Below are 18,053 nucleotides of genomic sequence, written 5' to 3' on the forward strand. Positions count from 1 at the left end.
ATGGGAGCAAGACGGACAAACAGGAGGTTCTTGCAACCATCCTAGCAAGAAATGACAGAACTGAAAATGGCAAAGAGGAGACAATGTGACCTATTTAACATGTAGGACAAAAGAAATCTCAGGTGCTCCAAGAAATACCACCTTTTAAGGGATAGACAGAAGAAGAACGATCAGTGAGAGTCACAGGGAAATTCAAATGATTCAGAAGAGGGTGTTGTCTCAGAGTAACAGAATGAAAGACAAGGAAATGATGGGCCAAGTACATTACATGTTCACACATTTACTCATATATAGGAAAACACATATACATATATACATGTAAACATATACATATGTATATTCATATATGTATATATATATATAAATACATGTGCGTATTTATATGCAAGTATGTATATAAATATGGATATAGTTACAGTCTGCTGACAGCTCCAATAAGCAATGCCCCAGTAGCAAAGACTTCATCTAAAGCCCAGATCTTGGTTTCTAAAGATCATTTTCCATCACAGGAACCAGAGCTTCTTGGACAAATGGCCAATTCCAGGGCTGGGTAAGGGAAAATACAAGATAAGCCTGGAACAGCATATTGTACCAGATTAAAAAAAGTAATGGCAACATGTCAAAATCACACAGAAGAGAATTTAAAGAGTCTCACACTGGCTACACAAGGGACAATTTAAGGAAATAAATAATGAAATTAATGGGTCATAATTCACTGTATAAAACAAGAATCCATGAGGCTCTGCAGCATAATTTAGGTATTGGAGGCGCTCTGGTTGTCACACGCTACAAGATGGGTTGCCCTGAAGCTGCCAGTTCTTTTAGAACTCATCAAATTGAGGCTGCTCCAACCGGATCTGCAGTTGCTAGATTTAAGGCAAATCTTGTCTTTGAGGAGACTGAGAAGAAGCTTGAAGAGGAAGGGGAAGAGTTTGTGAAGAATTTATTTGCCTTTAAGGCGAAGGATGGCCCTGGGGTAAAGAAGCTACCAGGGTGGTGGATGTGAAGAACAGTAAAGGATCAGTGCTTCCTAACTCACGTAAGAAGGCTGAATACACAATCACAATGGCTGACCCGAACTTGCTGGCTTTTTAATGACCAGGTAGAATGAATGATCAGTGGGACTTCTTTCAAGGCAAACTGAAAATCACTGGCAACATGGGTCTGGCTATGAAGTTACAAAGTCTTCAGCTTTAGCCAGGCAAAGCCAAGCTGTGAAAAACTCCCTTGGCCTACCTTTGAAAATTAAGATGAAATATACAGACATATATCCATATATTTCACTGTCAGAACTTAGAAACTACACACTGGCAAACAGTATGAGATTTCTTTTAATTTCCTTTTCTAAGTAGGCTCCACATCTAACATGGGGCTTGAATTCATGACCCTGAGACTGACAGTTGCATGCTCCACTGACTGAGCCAGCCAGGTGCCCTGAGATTTGTTTTTAAACGGCTGTGGCCAATTCTGTTCTTCCTAAACTCTGGGTGAACAGAGCCTAATGGTATACTACTGCTTTGCTGAATTGCATACAACAGTGCATTACAAAGCTAATACAGTAATTATGGTTTGGATTAAAACTGAGTTTCAGAAAAAAATTAGGAAAAGCAGAATCTAACAGCTATGTAAACAAAAGCTCTCATTTTGCTTATAAAGTATATTTAAGGATCACTCTGCTGAAGTTTCAATTTAAGTTTTCCTTGGGAGAATCAGGGAAGAAACAGAACACCAGTAGCTGGCCAGTAATTAGTGGGGTGCACTTAATGTTCTTCATCTACTTTCCATTAATTGTTTTAAAAATTCTGTATTAAGATGTTTAAAAGAAAACTTTGAAATTTTGCATTTCATTCCATCAAATGGTATTTTCTTCCCAAATCAAAATAAATCTGACAGGAGTTTTGGGGGAAAAAATCTATAGCTGAACACAGGCCTATTTTTGATGTAAAAATATTTTTTAAACGTGTTTCCTTCTTGAAAAATCAGTGTGTATTTTTGTTGTTAAAAATAAATGAACAGGGGCACCTGGGTGGCTCAGTTGGTTAAGCATCCAACTCTTGATCTCAGCTCAGGTCTTGACCTCAGGGTTGTGAGTTCAAGCCCCTCCCCCAAATTAATTGAACAAATAAAGTTTGCTCTGAGATGCACTTTTCAAATTACAATCTCATATTTATTTATTTTTATTTTATTTTTTTTTAAAGATTTTATTTATTTATTCGACAGAGATAGAGACAGCCAGTGAGAGAGGGAACACAAGTAGGGGGAGTGGGAGGGGAAGAAGCAGGCTCATAGTGGAGGAGCCTGATGTGGGGCTCGATCCCATAACGCCGGGATCACGCCCTGAGCCGAAGGCAGACGCTTAACCGCTGTGCCACCCAGGCGCCCCTACAATCTCATATTTAATTAAATGGGTAAAGCTCTCAATCCTTTGTTTTAATTTTCCTTCTTCATATAAGTTTAGTTTAATTATCCATATTTAGCTTTCTTCCTAGTTTTTCTAATGCTAATGTGAATTCTTATAACTCAGTAAGATACAGGGTAAAATAATGCTTTTGGAAGAATGTTTAATAAAAAATTAAAAGAGCAAAACACACACACACGCACACACAAACAAAAAACCAAGAATCCATGAGTCTAAACTTATATTAATCAATGAATACAGAACTACATGGGAGCGCAGGAAAAGCTCTTGCTTACAAGAGGGTCAACCAAAACACAGAAGTAAAAGGGATGATGGGTTAAAAAATCACCACTTGGCAACCATCATAGTTGTAAGTGTCAGGCAAATTCACCAGATGTTGAAACTAATGAATAAATCTGATAAAAAACGGAGTATTTACATACTTCCAAAGGTGATCCTCTATGACGCTTTTTAATTATAAGAAGAAAACAGTAACTTTACACTGGAAAAACCTGGCAGACACCACCTTAACCAAATGATCAAAGCTGATGATGCCAACAATGGGACAAATCAACACCATGTGAAGGATGCTATTTATTTTAATATTCCTGATAAAATGCAGGACCTGAATCCAAAAGAAAACTTCAGACAAGCCCAAACTGAGGAACAGACTAAAAAACTCAAAAATATTTTAAAAATTTGAAGTTTATAAAAGGCAAAGAAAGACGGAAGAACTATTCCAGATTAAAGGCTACTAAAGAGATACAACACACTGTAACACTTAAACTCAGATTCTGGATCAGAATTTTTTTCTTTTTTTCTTTCTTTTTTTTTTGCTATAGAGGACATTATGTATACAACTGGCAAAATCTGAATGAGATCTGCTGGTCAGATAACAGTATTAAGTCACCGTATTTTGCTGGTTTTGATAAATATACTGCAATCGTACAGAAGAATGTCCTTGTTTTTACAAAATATACACTAAAATATCTAGAGGCAATGGGCTTCACATCAGTAATTTATTCCTTAAAAGTTAAAAAAAAATTAAGAGAAAATGACTAAGCTAATTTGGTAAAATGTTAACATTAGGGAATTTGGGTGAAGGGATAAGAGGAATTTTTAGCAGATTTTTTTCTGCATTTGTCCCTAGAATGTGTATCATATGCAGAATACACAATAGTATTCTGTAAGTCTGAAATTATATCAGAAGTTAAAGTTAGCAATATTAAGAAGGAAAATTTATAAATTTTTATTATGGTTACATACAAGACTAGATTATACCAACTTATCTACACTCGGAAAATCCCTTAAGTTTCCAACTAACCTGATTATGGTCCTGAGGAAAAAACAACATTCCTTGAAGGTCTCTTGGCCCAGTAGTTCAATTATATATACCCTCTCCCACTTCTCAGTCTTACATCCAAATTATTCAAAGTAACTTTTCCTAAACAGACTCAAGATTACTTTTTTTTTTTTTTTTAAACTTCATGAGCTATAAATGACTTCACTCAAAATCAGAATGTTTCAGGGAGCCTGGGTGGCTCAGTCAGTTAAGATTTGCCTTTGGCTCAGGTCATGATTCCACGGTCCTGGGATCGAGCCCCCATCAGGCTCCCTGCTCAGTGGGGAGCCTGCTTCTCCCTCTCCCTCTGCCTGCCACTCCCCCTGCTTGTGTACTCTCACTCTCTCTGTCAAATACATAATTAAAATCTTTAAAAAAAAAAATTGGAATGTTTCAAGCAGTCAAGCTCTGAACTTTACCATTTAGATCACTTATCGGCAAACTTCTTCTGTAAAGGACAAGACAGTAAACATCTCAGGCTTTGTTGGCCATCCAGTCGCTGAAGCAATTGTTCCACTCTACCCCCGCAGTGCAAAAGCAGCCATAGACGATATGTAAATGAATGAGTATGGCTCTGTTTCCAAAAAAACTTTACAAAAACCAGCAGTGGGGCAGATGTGGCCAACCCCTGATTTAGATGAAAGGATTTATCTGGTAATAACAAAAGAGACTACTAATAAGTTTTAGACCGGGTTTATCTTTTACCAGGTCTGATACTTATATAAAAATTTCAACGCGGTAGTATCCAAAAACGTGTTCTTTAGGGGCAATTCTGAATTTTAAAGAAAAGGATAATAGTGATCCTTATGGATACAGAATAATCTCAATGAAGGATTTTGAAATTTATTACAGAAATCCAGGGCACATAATTTCATTTTGAAATGTTGCATAGCAGATTCCACATACAATATTTGTTACACACTGAAATTCCAAGTAGTGACTCTAAACTTTTCAGGTGGGTAACTCTATATTTTATTTAAACTTTCTACAAAGAGTTAAATGCTTAACTTTCCAGGCAAATAATATGTTGTTGAATTAAAGACAATGTCTTGAGATAAACACAAAAAAGATAAGAATATCATTAAGGGTGCCTGGGTGGCTCAGTCGGTTTTAAGCATCTGCCTTTAGCTCAGGTCATGATCCCAGGGTCCTGGAACCGAGTCCCATATCAGGCTTCCTGTTCAGCAGGGAGTCTGTTTCTCCCTCAACCCCCCTCCCCCGCTCATGACCTCTCTTGCTCACTCTCTCAAATAAATAAAATCTTTAAAAAAAAAAAAAAAGATCATTAAGAATAGTCCAACCTGGGGCAGCTGGGTGGCTTGGTCGGTTCAGTGTCTGCCTTCAGCTCAGGTCATGATCTCAGGGTCCTGGGATCAAGCCCCGAGTCAGACTCTCTGCTCAGCGGGCAGCCTGCTTCTCCCTCTCCCTCTGCCCACTGCTCCCCCTGCTTGTGCTCTCTCTCTGTCAAATAAATTTTTTAAAAAAATAGTCCAACTTATCACATATACAGAATGTTGCCCCTAAATCATCTAATCCAGGTGTAACTGTAACTATCCAGATCTCTTTATGAGGAGAGATGCACGTCCTATAATCTCAGTATTTACAAGAGAGGCTCTGGAATCACTAGCCATCATAATCTACTGGATGTTTAACTAAAACAAAAACTGCCAAATTCATGGGAACCTTACCTCTTCTCATGATCCAAATGAATGAAGACTTTTCCAGTCAAATTATAATTAATCACCACTTACAACCAGCTGTTTTGCCCTGTGAAGTCTAGGGTAGATTTTCAGCATGAGGGGCGATGTACAATATTTCTTTTTGCAAACAGAAATACATGCACATGTCCCTGCTGAAAATGTAGCCTGGTAAATTTGCATGTGAAAATGAATCCATGCTTATGTGTAGCAATGTGTTAGGTGATGTTTCTTGTTGAGGTCTACTTTAGGAGTCAAATGTATAAGCCCTGTGAAGCCAAGGCAGCAGTCCTGTGTATAGAGGTATAGAAAAAGTAGCTCACTTAATCCTTTCTCGCCAGGAGTCGGGATTTTCCCAGAACGACATCCATTGTCGGCAATGGACGTACCAAAATAACGCCGGCGCCAGTGAGTTAACCACCTCTGTCCTCTTTTCACCTATTATATTTTTCATGCATCATCCAACTTCCCAACCATCTTCCTGTTTCTTCACAGAATGCACGCTAGGTTCTTGTTTTTCTTCAGCACGAAGTTGAAAATGGAGTTGAGAAAAGGAGACACATGGTCAGCTGGTGATGTTAACAAGCTCCTTGCTGCCCTGAGAAGCTAGATGGAAATGGTTCAAGTTACAAGGGGGATCATCATCAGATCTGGGAGGACAAAGAGTAATTCATGAAGCTTCATTCCCTTCCCTCCCACCCTCTCTCATTTACTGATGATCCCTATGGTCTGCCTTCACAGCAAAATCAAGATTAAGGATCTGAAGCAACCTCTTTCAGTTCTTCACTCCATCCAGTGTGTAGAAAGGCCAAGTGGAACACATGTCCAACAATGTTACAGTGGCCCCAGAAGGTCAGGGAAGCTTGGAGTGGCTAGCCATAATCTTAGATCAATGCTTTTTAGTATGATCTTGGAATTAACATCAGCAACTAACACAGTGCGTAGCAACAGGTGCTTAACAAAGGTTGGTTGAGTAAGACATTTTCTTTTCTGCCAACGTCTACTTGAACACATAGGTGGAAATCAGACAGAAGTAGTTAACTCTTTCAATGCCGGGATAGTATGGGTATATAGTAATCACATCAAGTCCATGTGTTTATCTAAGACATGCTCATATCATGGGTTTCTGATTTCAATGTTCTGGTTAGATGCTAGCTAAAATATTTAAGGACAACCACAATCAGAGTTTTGGAATTAGAACCATGGTAAATGTTAATTAGAATGATAGATGAATTAAGAGCCCCAGCAACAATGTGTAACAAACATCACAGTTCAGTCAACTGACAACCTCTTTCAATAATGCAATTCTAGATGGGTAATGATTCCAGAGCAAACTAGAAGTCTGAAGAAGGAAAATCTTATTTAATGGCTTCCTTGATGCTAAGAATCAGGATAAATCCAAAGTATGAAGGTTAGGAAGGATATATTTTAAGTATGAATAAAATTTTAAACCTCAAGTCAAGAGGATCATCAAGCTAGTACTATGCAACTGCTTTATCTTTCAGATAGGAGGAGGAAGGACAATAAGCAGGGGAAGAAATAATTTTGTAGGACTCAAAAATGTCTACAGTGTGAGTTTAAATGACCAGTTATAGCTAATTGAGTTAAGGATAACCCAAAGAGTAATTCATACCACTACCATAACCAAAAAATCTACCATATAGAGAAAGTATTTACTTTTTCTAGATTTTAAGAGACAGGTTTTCAAGAAATGATGATTATGTCTCATTTTTAAAAATTATGTCAACCAGAGACCTAGCAGGCAAAAGTGAACTCCTCGGTCTGGCCCCCACTCTTGCTCTATAAAACCATGTCTGTAAGGCCTTTTTTATGTCCACTTGTGTACACGTTTCCATTCCCACCTTCCTTACAAAGCCAGTCATGCCAGAGGCTCTACTAGCCGTCTCCAAACATAAGAGGGACTTCTCCCAGACTCCTGAGCCCTCACAAAGCAGGCCTTAAATGAAGGTCCACCCAAGTGACTGTCCCAGCATCTCTTTCAATTTAACTGCAATTCTGGTTCCTGCAGTTCACATATCGTATCATAACCAGATTTACTATGAATCCTTCCTTTTACTAAAGTTATATAAAGGAAGGATTTCATAAGGTTATACGGTTGAATTAACGATAAACTGTAAGTAGTGAAAGAGTAGCATGAGTAGGAGCTCAAATAGGTCAATGAGAGCTGAAACCACACAATACTTAAAGGGTCTCAACACAGCAAACTACAAATGCCAAAAGTAAGCACAGTGCACAACCAACCAGCTACTCATTCTGCTCAGTGTAAGGCCAGTTCCGTATGGGTCAAATCGTAGATCTAATGGGGTGAGAGCTTTGCAGTCATAACTGGGGACAGAAAGGATTCAGATGTCCATCTTGCTGCAAATAAACCTGTACTGCTGGTTTATCTGGCTGCTCCACTTCTGGCAGAAGAGAGGAACAGAAAAATTGAAGCTAGCAAGTAACCTGTTCCCATAGGGTCCTCAAGACCTGAATCCCAGATCTAGATCACTTACAATCAAAATCTAACACCTCTCTCCTAGGCTCATCCTATTACTCACTTCTGTCTTTATCCAAGACCCAGCCTGGGTTTTCTGCAAAGCAAACCCTGCACATCTTGCATTCTTTAACAAGAGATTATGTATGTATTAAGCATAAGGGTTCCACACCCCTCTATTTTTCCTCTAGATAACATCTTTTGTCCAAAGAAATAGGCATTTAAAGGTAGGCCTATTTCAGAAACAATAAAGGAACTCCATATAAAGTTGTTTTACTGGAATAGAAATTTATGTTCATTTTTTATAAGAAGTTGCTAAATTACCTTGATTTTCCAATTAATTTTTTAATTTTAATTTCTAGTTAATCCAATGCATTAATTTCCAATTAATTTAAACATTCATTTCTTTACAAAGAATTTTCAAATGCAGGGGTGCCTGGGTGGCTCAGTCGTTAAGCGTCTGCCTTTGGCTCAGGGCGTGATCCCGGAGGTCTGGGATCGAGCCCCACATCGGGCTCCTCGGCTGGGAGCCTGTTTCTTCCTCTCCCACTCCCCCTGCTTGTGTTCCCTCTCTTGCTGGTTGTCTCTCTTTGTCAAATAAATAAATAAATAAAATATTTAAAAAAAAAAAAAAAAGAATTTTCAAATGTAGAATCATACGTTTGTTACTCAAAGGATTTCTGGTTTTGTTTTTAATGTAAAGAGCACATGAATAAAACTGAATTCACTGCTGTGCTGTGCTATGCTTTTCTAAATGAAGAAAAGGGCACATCTGTATATTAGTTTGGCTGCTATATCTCTTGCCAAGGCTTAAAAGGTGTTTGAGACATTTATAATCAGCTGTCAGTAAGAGAGATGGTATTCCATTTTTTCAAATATATGTATAGCTAGAAAAGTAGGTAATTCAACTTAAGATTTGTGGAACTCTAGACCTGAGTAATTCAGGTTAAAATAAACAAAAATGTTTTCTTACCTTTAGGTCTTTCCAACTATCCAGGAGCTTGGTGGCCAAATCACTTATATCTACTGTTTTATCTGGCTGTTCCTGGCTCCTCTCACTCTCCACATCAGATACACCCTCCTCTTCATCTTGGGACGGGGTTTCCTCAGCAATGGTTTCTTCCAGTTTTGTGCCATTGCCCTCTTTGGGCTCTATTTCAGTGTCAGCCTCTGGTTCAGATGTGGGTAGCTTACTGGCTTCCACAGTGATTTCACTCTCAACTTTAGATTCAGGTAGCTGCTGTGGGAGTAGCTGTTGTGACTGTAACTCTTCCTCTTCTTCTACAGGGACGTTTTCTAACTGGTCAAGGTCCTCTTTGCCGTCCTTGCCTTCCAGCTCACTGGTAGCATCAGAGATAGCACTGTCCATGCTATTTTCACTTATAATTTTAAGTCTGCGAAACATGAGCTTCTTGGGGGTGTCTGTGTCAGCTTCTATGCTCAGTTTGGTGGAAGGATCAGGTGTGTTGAGTGGCGTGTGAGCACGTGACGTATTCTCACTTGAATACCCATCTCCTTCACTCAACTGAGGAATGGCAGTTTTGGTCTGAGACCAGCGCTGAATAATTGGAAGTACTTTGCTTTCCTCCAACATATTTTTAGTAGGAATGGGTAAGTGTTCCAAAGTCTTTATAATCTGATTAAACACAATAAAAAAAATCACATCACTTTACATAGTTGACTTTTCAAATCTCTGGTTGGGACTCAGATCATTTCTGAAAGAGCTGTGGGTTTTCTTTACTGTCTTATTAAAACCTAAGTCTCTACAACTACAGAAGGATTAAATACCATAATATTATTTTCCTCTAGAAGGGAAGGAAAACTTTTTAAAGACCGACCAGCAAGAATAAAATGTGGAGCAGATAACTGCTCACAGTATCAAACAGGACCGATTAATATCCTCTACCAGTAGTTCTCAAACCTGTGTAGATTTTTAAAAAAATATCTATACTAGTGGACCTTATCCTGGCTATGTTTTTCCAGAAAGTTTTCCAAGTGACTGCAACATAGGCTTGAGAACTATGCAACAACATATATTTAAGTGATGTTTTACCCACAAAAAATGCAGCTATTACTTACCTCTTTTAGCCTCTGATAAACAGCTAACAAAGAAAAACTCTCTCTTCAGAGATAACCATCCCCTCCACTCTGAAATCCAAGAATGTCTTCCAAAGTACTCCCCAATGTAGTTCTACAGAAACCCCAAGGCAGGTTGTTCCCCTCTACTTTCTAGATGGGACGCTGAACTCATTTAATCATTAATCATACAATCATTTATTATCGTCAACTGGATCTTTACAAAAAGGAAGGGAGGGAGAGGGCGGGATGAAAGGAGGGAGGGAAGGAAGGAGGGAGGGAAGGAAGGAGGGAGACAGGGAGGGAGGGAGGGAGGAAGGAAGGAATTCCAATTCTTTCTCAACTTCTACTTATTGCCAAATCTCCTGGGAGAAGAAGAGAGGCAAGACGACCACTTATTTGCTCATTCCTGTTTTGTTTTTTAAAGTGCATTATTAAATGACTTTGGTATTACATCAGAAACTATGATTTAAAAATAACTACATTTACACTTGGTTAAAAATATTATTTCATGGGAAGGTATAAATATCACAACTCCACTAATGACACTGCCAAGGAACATTTATTTAGATCTTTAAAACACTAACTGACCCTCAAAATGTTCTTACTCTTGCCATTCCAGAATTTGGCTCTTCACTAATTTTTTAAAGCCCCAGAATTTAAGTTTCACATGGTTTCCAATCTGTTTAAAACTATGGCTTTAGCAACAAACTGGATCTTTCACTTAACTATGATTTATCTTGCTCTTGCAATTCCCAACTATGCAGTATCAACTATAGGGATACTATAAGAAAAACCATGGGGTAAACTCACTACTAGCAAGGTCTATGTAAAAGGTTATAGTTACAGGAATGATACTGAGATGATAATATTTATTTAATACAGTGGTAAATATAATGCTAAATTCATTATCACTGACATTATCACTTAACCTAAGCAGTCTACATAGCGGTTTTAAAAAATAAGCAAGTTGAATGTGAACTGACCTCTTCCTGAAGCTTCTGGTTACTTTCCCGGCCATCACCTAGTTCTGCCATCCAGATCCACAACAAAGACAGCCCATGACGTTCCAGGAAAGACTTCAGACAAGACTGTGAATGTGTGTTCTTCCATGGGGGAAGGGAAGCAGGATGCAGGGTATTGGGGTGGGGATGGGATGGGGTGGGCAATACCAGACAGAACATTAAAAAGGGTCCACAGAGAGGAATAAAAGGTTTGTTTATATTCACAAAACACCTAGAAACTCTATTGTGATTAATGCAACTAAAAGTGTACAAATAATAAATGCTTTGAAGAGATTATAATCCTTTTTGATACCTGAATTGTATCCAGTCAACTTGGACTTTATATAGACTTTACAGAAAACGGTAAATATCAATATGTCATTTACAATGAAATTCAATTCTGAAAGACTAAGAACCAAATTACATTCACGATTTTTATTGAAAAACCTAAAACTATAATAGTCTAAATCGTTTTCATTTCCCTCTTCCTTTCAGATGCTTGTTCAAAAGGCTGTTTTCTCTTAGTTTTCTTTTAAATCATCCATTTTTTATTGTTCAACTTCTTGTGGCATACTTAATAAACTGGAGTAAATGAGACTGCCGTTAAAATTCCTTGCTTCAAGATCCTGTGGTAGAAATGGCCTTGGCATACTAATAATCATGGGGTGGAGGAGCGGTATCAAATGTCCTGAATTGTTACAGAAAAAAATCCCACCATGTTCTTTGACTAGAGAGAGAATGCAAACAAATCTACTAAAAAACTAAATGATGCTGAACTCTTAAGCCATTTTTAAGAGTACAAACTTTCAAAGTCATATAGAATTCACAAAACATTTTAAAAATAAGAGTAACTCTTCTCAGAGTTATCCCTTCTCCTGTCATCATTCTAGATTGTAGCTTAGATGCCCCACCTCAAGTTCAGAAATAAAAACTAAATTAACATCAAAGACCTCACCTGTATTAGCTCAAGACAGGTAAGTTTCTGCTCCAAAGTTTCAATTCTAACCATCAGCCGGGATAAGCTGAGCACCTGGTTTTTATCAGAGAGACCCTCACCATTCTCCATCAGAGCTTCTAGCTCTCCATCCACCTGCCAAAGCAAAGAAAAATATCTGGTTATAAAAAACAACTACAAACACGCCACTAATCTAAGAATCAAACAACCTAAAAAGATGCTCAACCTTGCCAGTGATAAGGAAAACACAATTAGACCCACAGGGAGAAACCGTGTCATATTTACTAGATTAATCTAGGGGAAAAAATTAAGTCTGATAATATCAAGTCTAGGCAAAGATGCGGATCAAAAGGAATTTTATATACTGTTGATGAAAGTACAAACTGGTATGATCAATTTCATTCACTCATCAAATATTTACCAAGTACTTATTATATGTCAAGCATAATCCTAGGTGCTAAAGTCACTGCAATGAACCAAAACAAACAAAAATTTGCCCTTATAGGAGGCAAAGAACAAATTTATGTTAGGTGAAAAGTATACCAGAAAAAATAAACCACTGGCTTCAAAATTAAATATTTGTATCCCCTAGGCCTAGCATTGCACACCTAAGAATAAATCCTAGAGAAACTTCTACACATATGTATTCCCAGAGTTACACCAAAATCACTGAACGAGTAGCAAAAAACTACTAACCAACATCTGTGGCCAGGTTGTATAAATTAGCATTTTCATACAATGGATTATTATAGCACAGTGAAAGGAATCAAGTGCAGCCCAATGCAACAAGATTCATCAATCTTATGAAAAAAGTTGCAGAAGATTACATGCTGTATGACTCTGTTTTTGTAAACCTTAACAAAATTTTCATAGATGCATGTCTGAAAAATCGATTTTAAAAAGGCAATGGAGGTAAGACACAAAATTCAAAACAGTGGTATCCTTTAGGGGCTAAGCAGGGAGCAGGAAGGAGAGAAGTGCTCACAAGTGGTTCTTTTATAATTATGCCTTATGGGCGCCTGGGTGGCTCAGTTGGTTAAGCAACTGCCTTTGGCTCTCAGGTCATGACCCTGCCGTCCCAGGATCGAGTCATGACCCTGCCGTCCCAGGATCGAGTCCCACATTGGGCTCCCTGCTCAGCAGAGAGTCTGCTTCTCCCTCTGACCCTCCCCCCTCTCATGCTCTCTCTCTCTCTCAAATAAATAAATAAAATCTTTAAAAAAATAAAAAAAGTAATTATGCCTTATAACTTACATATATTCTCTGGATGTTTCAAATATTAAAATATTGTTTTTATTGTTTCAAATATTAAATAATGGGGAAACAACAACAAAAAAACCTACCAATGATTGTTTTCCAGCTGTGTTATAAAAGATACAAAGATGCCTTACAGAACTAACTATTGGGGAGATAAAATTAATTCATATGAAAACAAACAATGAAGCATTAACTGTAAATGTTAAAAAAATTCGAAGGAAGGGAGTGGTTAGAATGAGAGTTATCACAACTGAAGTCACAGAAGCAGGGTTAGCAATAGGTAAGATAAAGAAGGGAGTGAAGAGAGGGAAAAATTGAACACAGGGAAATAGAAAATTATGATAGTGCCTAGCTTGGCCGGAGCGGATAAGGTGTGGTGAGGAAGGGAGAAAAACCTCATCAAAATGAAGGTTGGTGTTAAATTAGGAGGTCTTGTAGGTGGTATGTAAAAGAATCTGTATTTGATGTGACTGAGTAAGAGAGCTCTATTACTGAATCCAAAAAAGGGAAATAATCTGATCAAAATGGAATTTGAGAATAATTCGTGTGGCAATAACAGAATAAAATCTACACAAGACAGCAACCAACACAGAAGAGATATAAAGACAGCATTAAACCAACATGGCCTGAAATAATAAAAGTCTAAAATGCTCTGAAAATAAATTAGAAAAAAGCAAATCTGAAAGACAAGAATCTTAAGGAAATTTTGTTTTTTAACTAATTTTTTATCATCTAAATATAACTTTAGGCAAGGCACTTAACATTTCTATTTTATATATCACAAAACTCACATAATTCTAAGGAACAAAAATAAGAAAACATGAAACGCTACCTGCAAGAAGCTGAAGAAATGTAAATTCATTTTTTCCTTCTAAAATGTACATTTAAGGCTCATTTCTTTTTCATTTCCAGTATCATTTTTTATGACTTGAAGCGATTAAGGACATATTCAGGAAAACCAATTTATGGTTAAATATTAATCCAAGACAATTTCCTCAAAGATGTTTTCTCCCCTGCATATCCTAAATGTAAAACTACCTGTGTCTCAAATTCTAGAGGATTAGAATAGGAAAGATCAGGGGCTTTAAAATTCCACTTTCCCCTCAAATGCAACAGCCAGAACCTCACTTTGGACGGTTTTGAGATGCAAATACTACTGGGCTAAGAGATGGGGTTCTTCTGGGGCGCCTGGGTAGCTCAGTTAAGCCTCAGACTCTTAATTTCAGTTTAGGTAATGACCTCAGGTCATGAGATTGAGCCCCGCATGGGGCTCTGCACTCAGGGCAGAGTCTGCTTGTCCCTGTTCACCCCCCGACTCCCGGCCCAAAAAATAAATAAATCTTTTAAAAAGAGAGAGAGGTAGGATTTTCTTTTCATAATTAGGCAGGAAAGGATTCTCTGACTCTGAACATTTAAGAGCTAAAACTGAGTTCTTACTTTTTCATTTAATAAACATTTATTGAATAGATACTATAGTATATAGAGCGCCACTGGTAAATAACAGTAGCACTCCTCTCTTAAAGAAATAAAAGGTAAAAATGTAGAAACTGAAGTAAAAGTAACAAAAAATACACAAGGTGAACAACCTTTGAACATTCTCACTACAATTACAAGCTTCATGGTTGTACTGACATACATAAAAGTTATCATGCCAATCCCACATGATACAGCTTCCATACTTTAGGGTACTCAAGTGGACAATCAATTGTGAATTGTGGGATTAATAACTTTTAGGATACCTGGGAGGAAGGGAGCCAGGAGACCAACTGATTGCTTTCATTAATTTACATTTACTACAAGTATTTATTTTTAATTTAAGGGTCACCACCTTCCAGAAAGGATTTGAAGTAACTAAAAATCAACATAAAGGTATAAAAATGATTAAGGTATATTTTAATAAATTACTGATAAGTGAACATCTATACATATATGCAAAATTCTATAGCACTTAAAAATTTACTGTTAGGTACTTAATCAGCCCAATAAATTATTTACTCTTTTTTTAAATAAAGATTTTATTTATTTGTCAGACAGAGAGAGAGAGACCATGAGCAGGGGGAGCAGCAGGCAGAAGGAGAGAGAGAATCAGGCTCCCCCCGAACAAGGAGCCCGATGAGGGGCTTGATCTCAGAACCCTGGGATCATGACCTAAGATGAAGGCAGATGCTTAATCGACTGAGCCACCCAGGTGCCCCTATATTTACTCTTTTTTAGTACTTTAGTATTTTGGCCATGAACTATCTTTACTGGCTCTAAGCAGTATTTTTAATACTTTCTGATGAAATACAGTATACATAAAGAAATGTACATGAACAATTTGTAAACAAGTAAGTTTAATAAACAGGTAAGCAATATCCATGCAATCAATATACAGGTGAAAAGAGGGCTGGGGGATGACAACATTGCCAGCATCCCTGAAGCGCTCCCTGTGCCCTCTCCTTGTTAGAATACCTCCTCTTTGCTCTTGAGATAACATCTCCTTAACTTTTTTAGAAAATCATTCTGATTTTTTTTAAATTTTGTACTTTTTTTTTAAAGATTTTATTTATTTATTTGACAGAGAGAGACAGCCAGCAAGAGAGGGAACACAATCAGGGGGAGTGGGAGAGGAAGAAGCAGGCTCCCAGCGGAGGAGCCTGATATGGGGCTTGATCCCAGAACGCTGAGATCACGCCCTGAGCCGAGGGCAGACGCTTAACGACTACACCACCCAAGCGCCCCTGAAAATCATTCGGATTTTTAAAATAGGTTTACCATCTGTGTATAAATTCCTAAATATTATAATTTAATTTTGTCTATTTTTTTAATCTTTCTGGAAATCACACTGGACAAAACTTCCGTGTCATGCTTGTGTTTCATTCATCCTTACATTTTACAAGTCTTCCACACTACTGCATGCAGCCACAGTCCTTCACTTTCATGACTAATTTTTCAGTCTAGGATTACATTATAATTTGTTTATGTTACTGTTAATGGATATTTGAGTTGTTCCTACTTTTTATGATATAAGCAATGCTGCTGTGACTCCAGATACATCCATTCACTTTCAGTAAATAATTCCGAAATGTTTTCAAAAGTGGTTGTACCCAGGGACACCTGGGTGGTTCAGTAGGCTAAGCGTCTGCCATAGGATCAGGTCATGATTCCCGGGCCCTGGGATCAAGTCGCTCAGCGGGGAGCCTGCTTCTCCCTCTGCCTGCTGCTCCCCCTGCTTGTGCGCTCCCTGGCCTCTGACAAATGAATAAATAAAATCTTCCAAAAAAAAAAAAAAAAAAAAAAAAAAAAAAGNAAGAAAAAAGTGGTTGTACCCATTTACACCCCCACCAGCAGTGCAGGAGATCCTGTTCTTACAAGTCATCAGACTTTTTACCAATCTGATAAGCATGTAAATGACATCTGATAGTTTTACTTGATACTCCCCTGATTACTAATGAGGTTGAACATCTTTATGTTTACTGGCTATTTGGAACAGTGAAGAATCTGGATGTTGTCTGTTTATTTTTCTTTTGTGTTGGCTTTTTTCTTATTATTAGTAGGAGCTCTCTATATATTCTGGATATTAATACTTGTTTCTTCTGTGTTGAAAGCAAGTACGTACCTTTTCACCCTCTTTATTGTGTAATTTAGTTCTCATTAGTTTCACAAACTCAAAAGAGACTAAGAGAAGTTTCAGACTATTTCCTGTATGTACTTTATAAACAACAAATATCATCAGATAATAGGGACTTAATACACCTCCATCAGCTAAGTATTTAGTTATCTAGTAATTACATCAGGTAATTAATTACCTGGTTTGTGACATCCCCAAAAAAGACAGCCACCTTCGATTGGAAGAGCTTATAGCTTTACGGAGATGACTATATATAGATGCAATCATAAGAGCAAGAAATAAAAAAATGTTTACCAATCAAGGGCTGATACGGGGGATGCAGGCTCTAGTACTATTAACATATTCTTCTTAATAGTTAAAATATGCAAAACTACATTTTAAACTGCACTATCTTGTCCTCTCCATGGCATCCTCTACCCAAAAGAATTCCCAAGATTCTCAACTACAGCTGACTAGAATTCAGAATGTAAGCATGCAGAAGGGAATTTCCGTAGGAGACAATCCAAGTAAAACTAAACTAGAGTTCAACTCTTCATTATAGTCAGGCCAAATAACCCTCCTAGGAACCTAGAATCATTCTGGGTCATTCCTCTATCTGGGCAAAGTTTTATCCAAAGCATTCTAATTCCAGAATAACTTCAAATTCATACCTGGGCAACCCATAATGACTGGATTCATGTTACACCTAATTCAGTCTATAATGCCAAAGCCTATACAGATAAGACACACCATTATCAGAATAAACACAAGCAAACAAAGAAAAGGAATGCCTACACTTTCGTGCCTTGGGATTGTTCTCGAATCTTATCAGATAGAAAGCCATCTGATAATGGTATGATGGAGGTATAACACTGCCTAAGAAACCATCATATTACAAGGATACTCCCTACCAATAATATAGTTTTAAAAAAATGTTTATTCTCTAAGTTTTGAGAACAGGAGATAGCCAAAGGGAAGTTTTTATGGCGATTTTAGCATAGGTCAACACATTTAATGATGATTTTGTGGCTGTTCTGATAAACTATCAATTATAAGAAAACAAAAGTTAAAAATAAAAGCAATCTAATGAAGTTTAGAGAAAAATTTCCTGCAACAGTCAAGTCAAGAAGGCTAACAGGCTATGACCCAGTGACTCCACTTCCATGAATACACCTTAAAGAAACATGTGCAGAAGAGAAATGTACAGATACTAACTGTGACATTAATAGAACAAGCTT

The 18,053-nt window shown here is 37.5% G+C and overlaps 1 protein-coding gene and 1 pseudogene across 3 annotated transcripts in view; one reads left to right on the top strand and one right to left on the bottom strand.

Annotated features, from left to right (window-relative positions):
• Positions 1-18,053, bottom strand: part of SETD2 (SET domain containing 2, histone lysine methyltransferase) — a 91,837-nt gene that overhangs the window by 53,894 nt on the left and 19,890 nt on the right. For all 3 annotated transcript variants that reach the window (XR_004624681.1, XM_002912844.4, XM_019797966.2), the window contains exons 9-11: positions 11,970-12,104; positions 10,997-11,116; positions 8,908-9,570 (exon numbers count right to left, since the gene is read on the bottom strand). Coding sequence is in view for 2 of the 3 variants with exons in the window: in XM_002912844.4 (XP_002912890.1) it covers positions 8,908-9,570; positions 10,997-11,116; positions 11,970-12,104 (918 nt within the window). In the remaining variant the exon portion in view is untranslated. The remainder of the gene's footprint in view (positions 1-8,907; positions 9,571-10,996; positions 11,117-11,969; positions 12,105-18,053) is intronic.
• Positions 779-1,218, top strand: LOC105236934 (annotated as a pseudogene).

Source organism: Ailuropoda melanoleuca, chromosome 4, assembly GCF_002007445.2.
Source record: "Ailuropoda melanoleuca isolate Jingjing chromosome 4, ASM200744v2, whole genome shotgun sequence".
In the NCBI taxonomy this organism is placed as follows: Eukaryota; Metazoa; Chordata; class Mammalia; order Carnivora; family Ursidae; genus Ailuropoda; species Ailuropoda melanoleuca.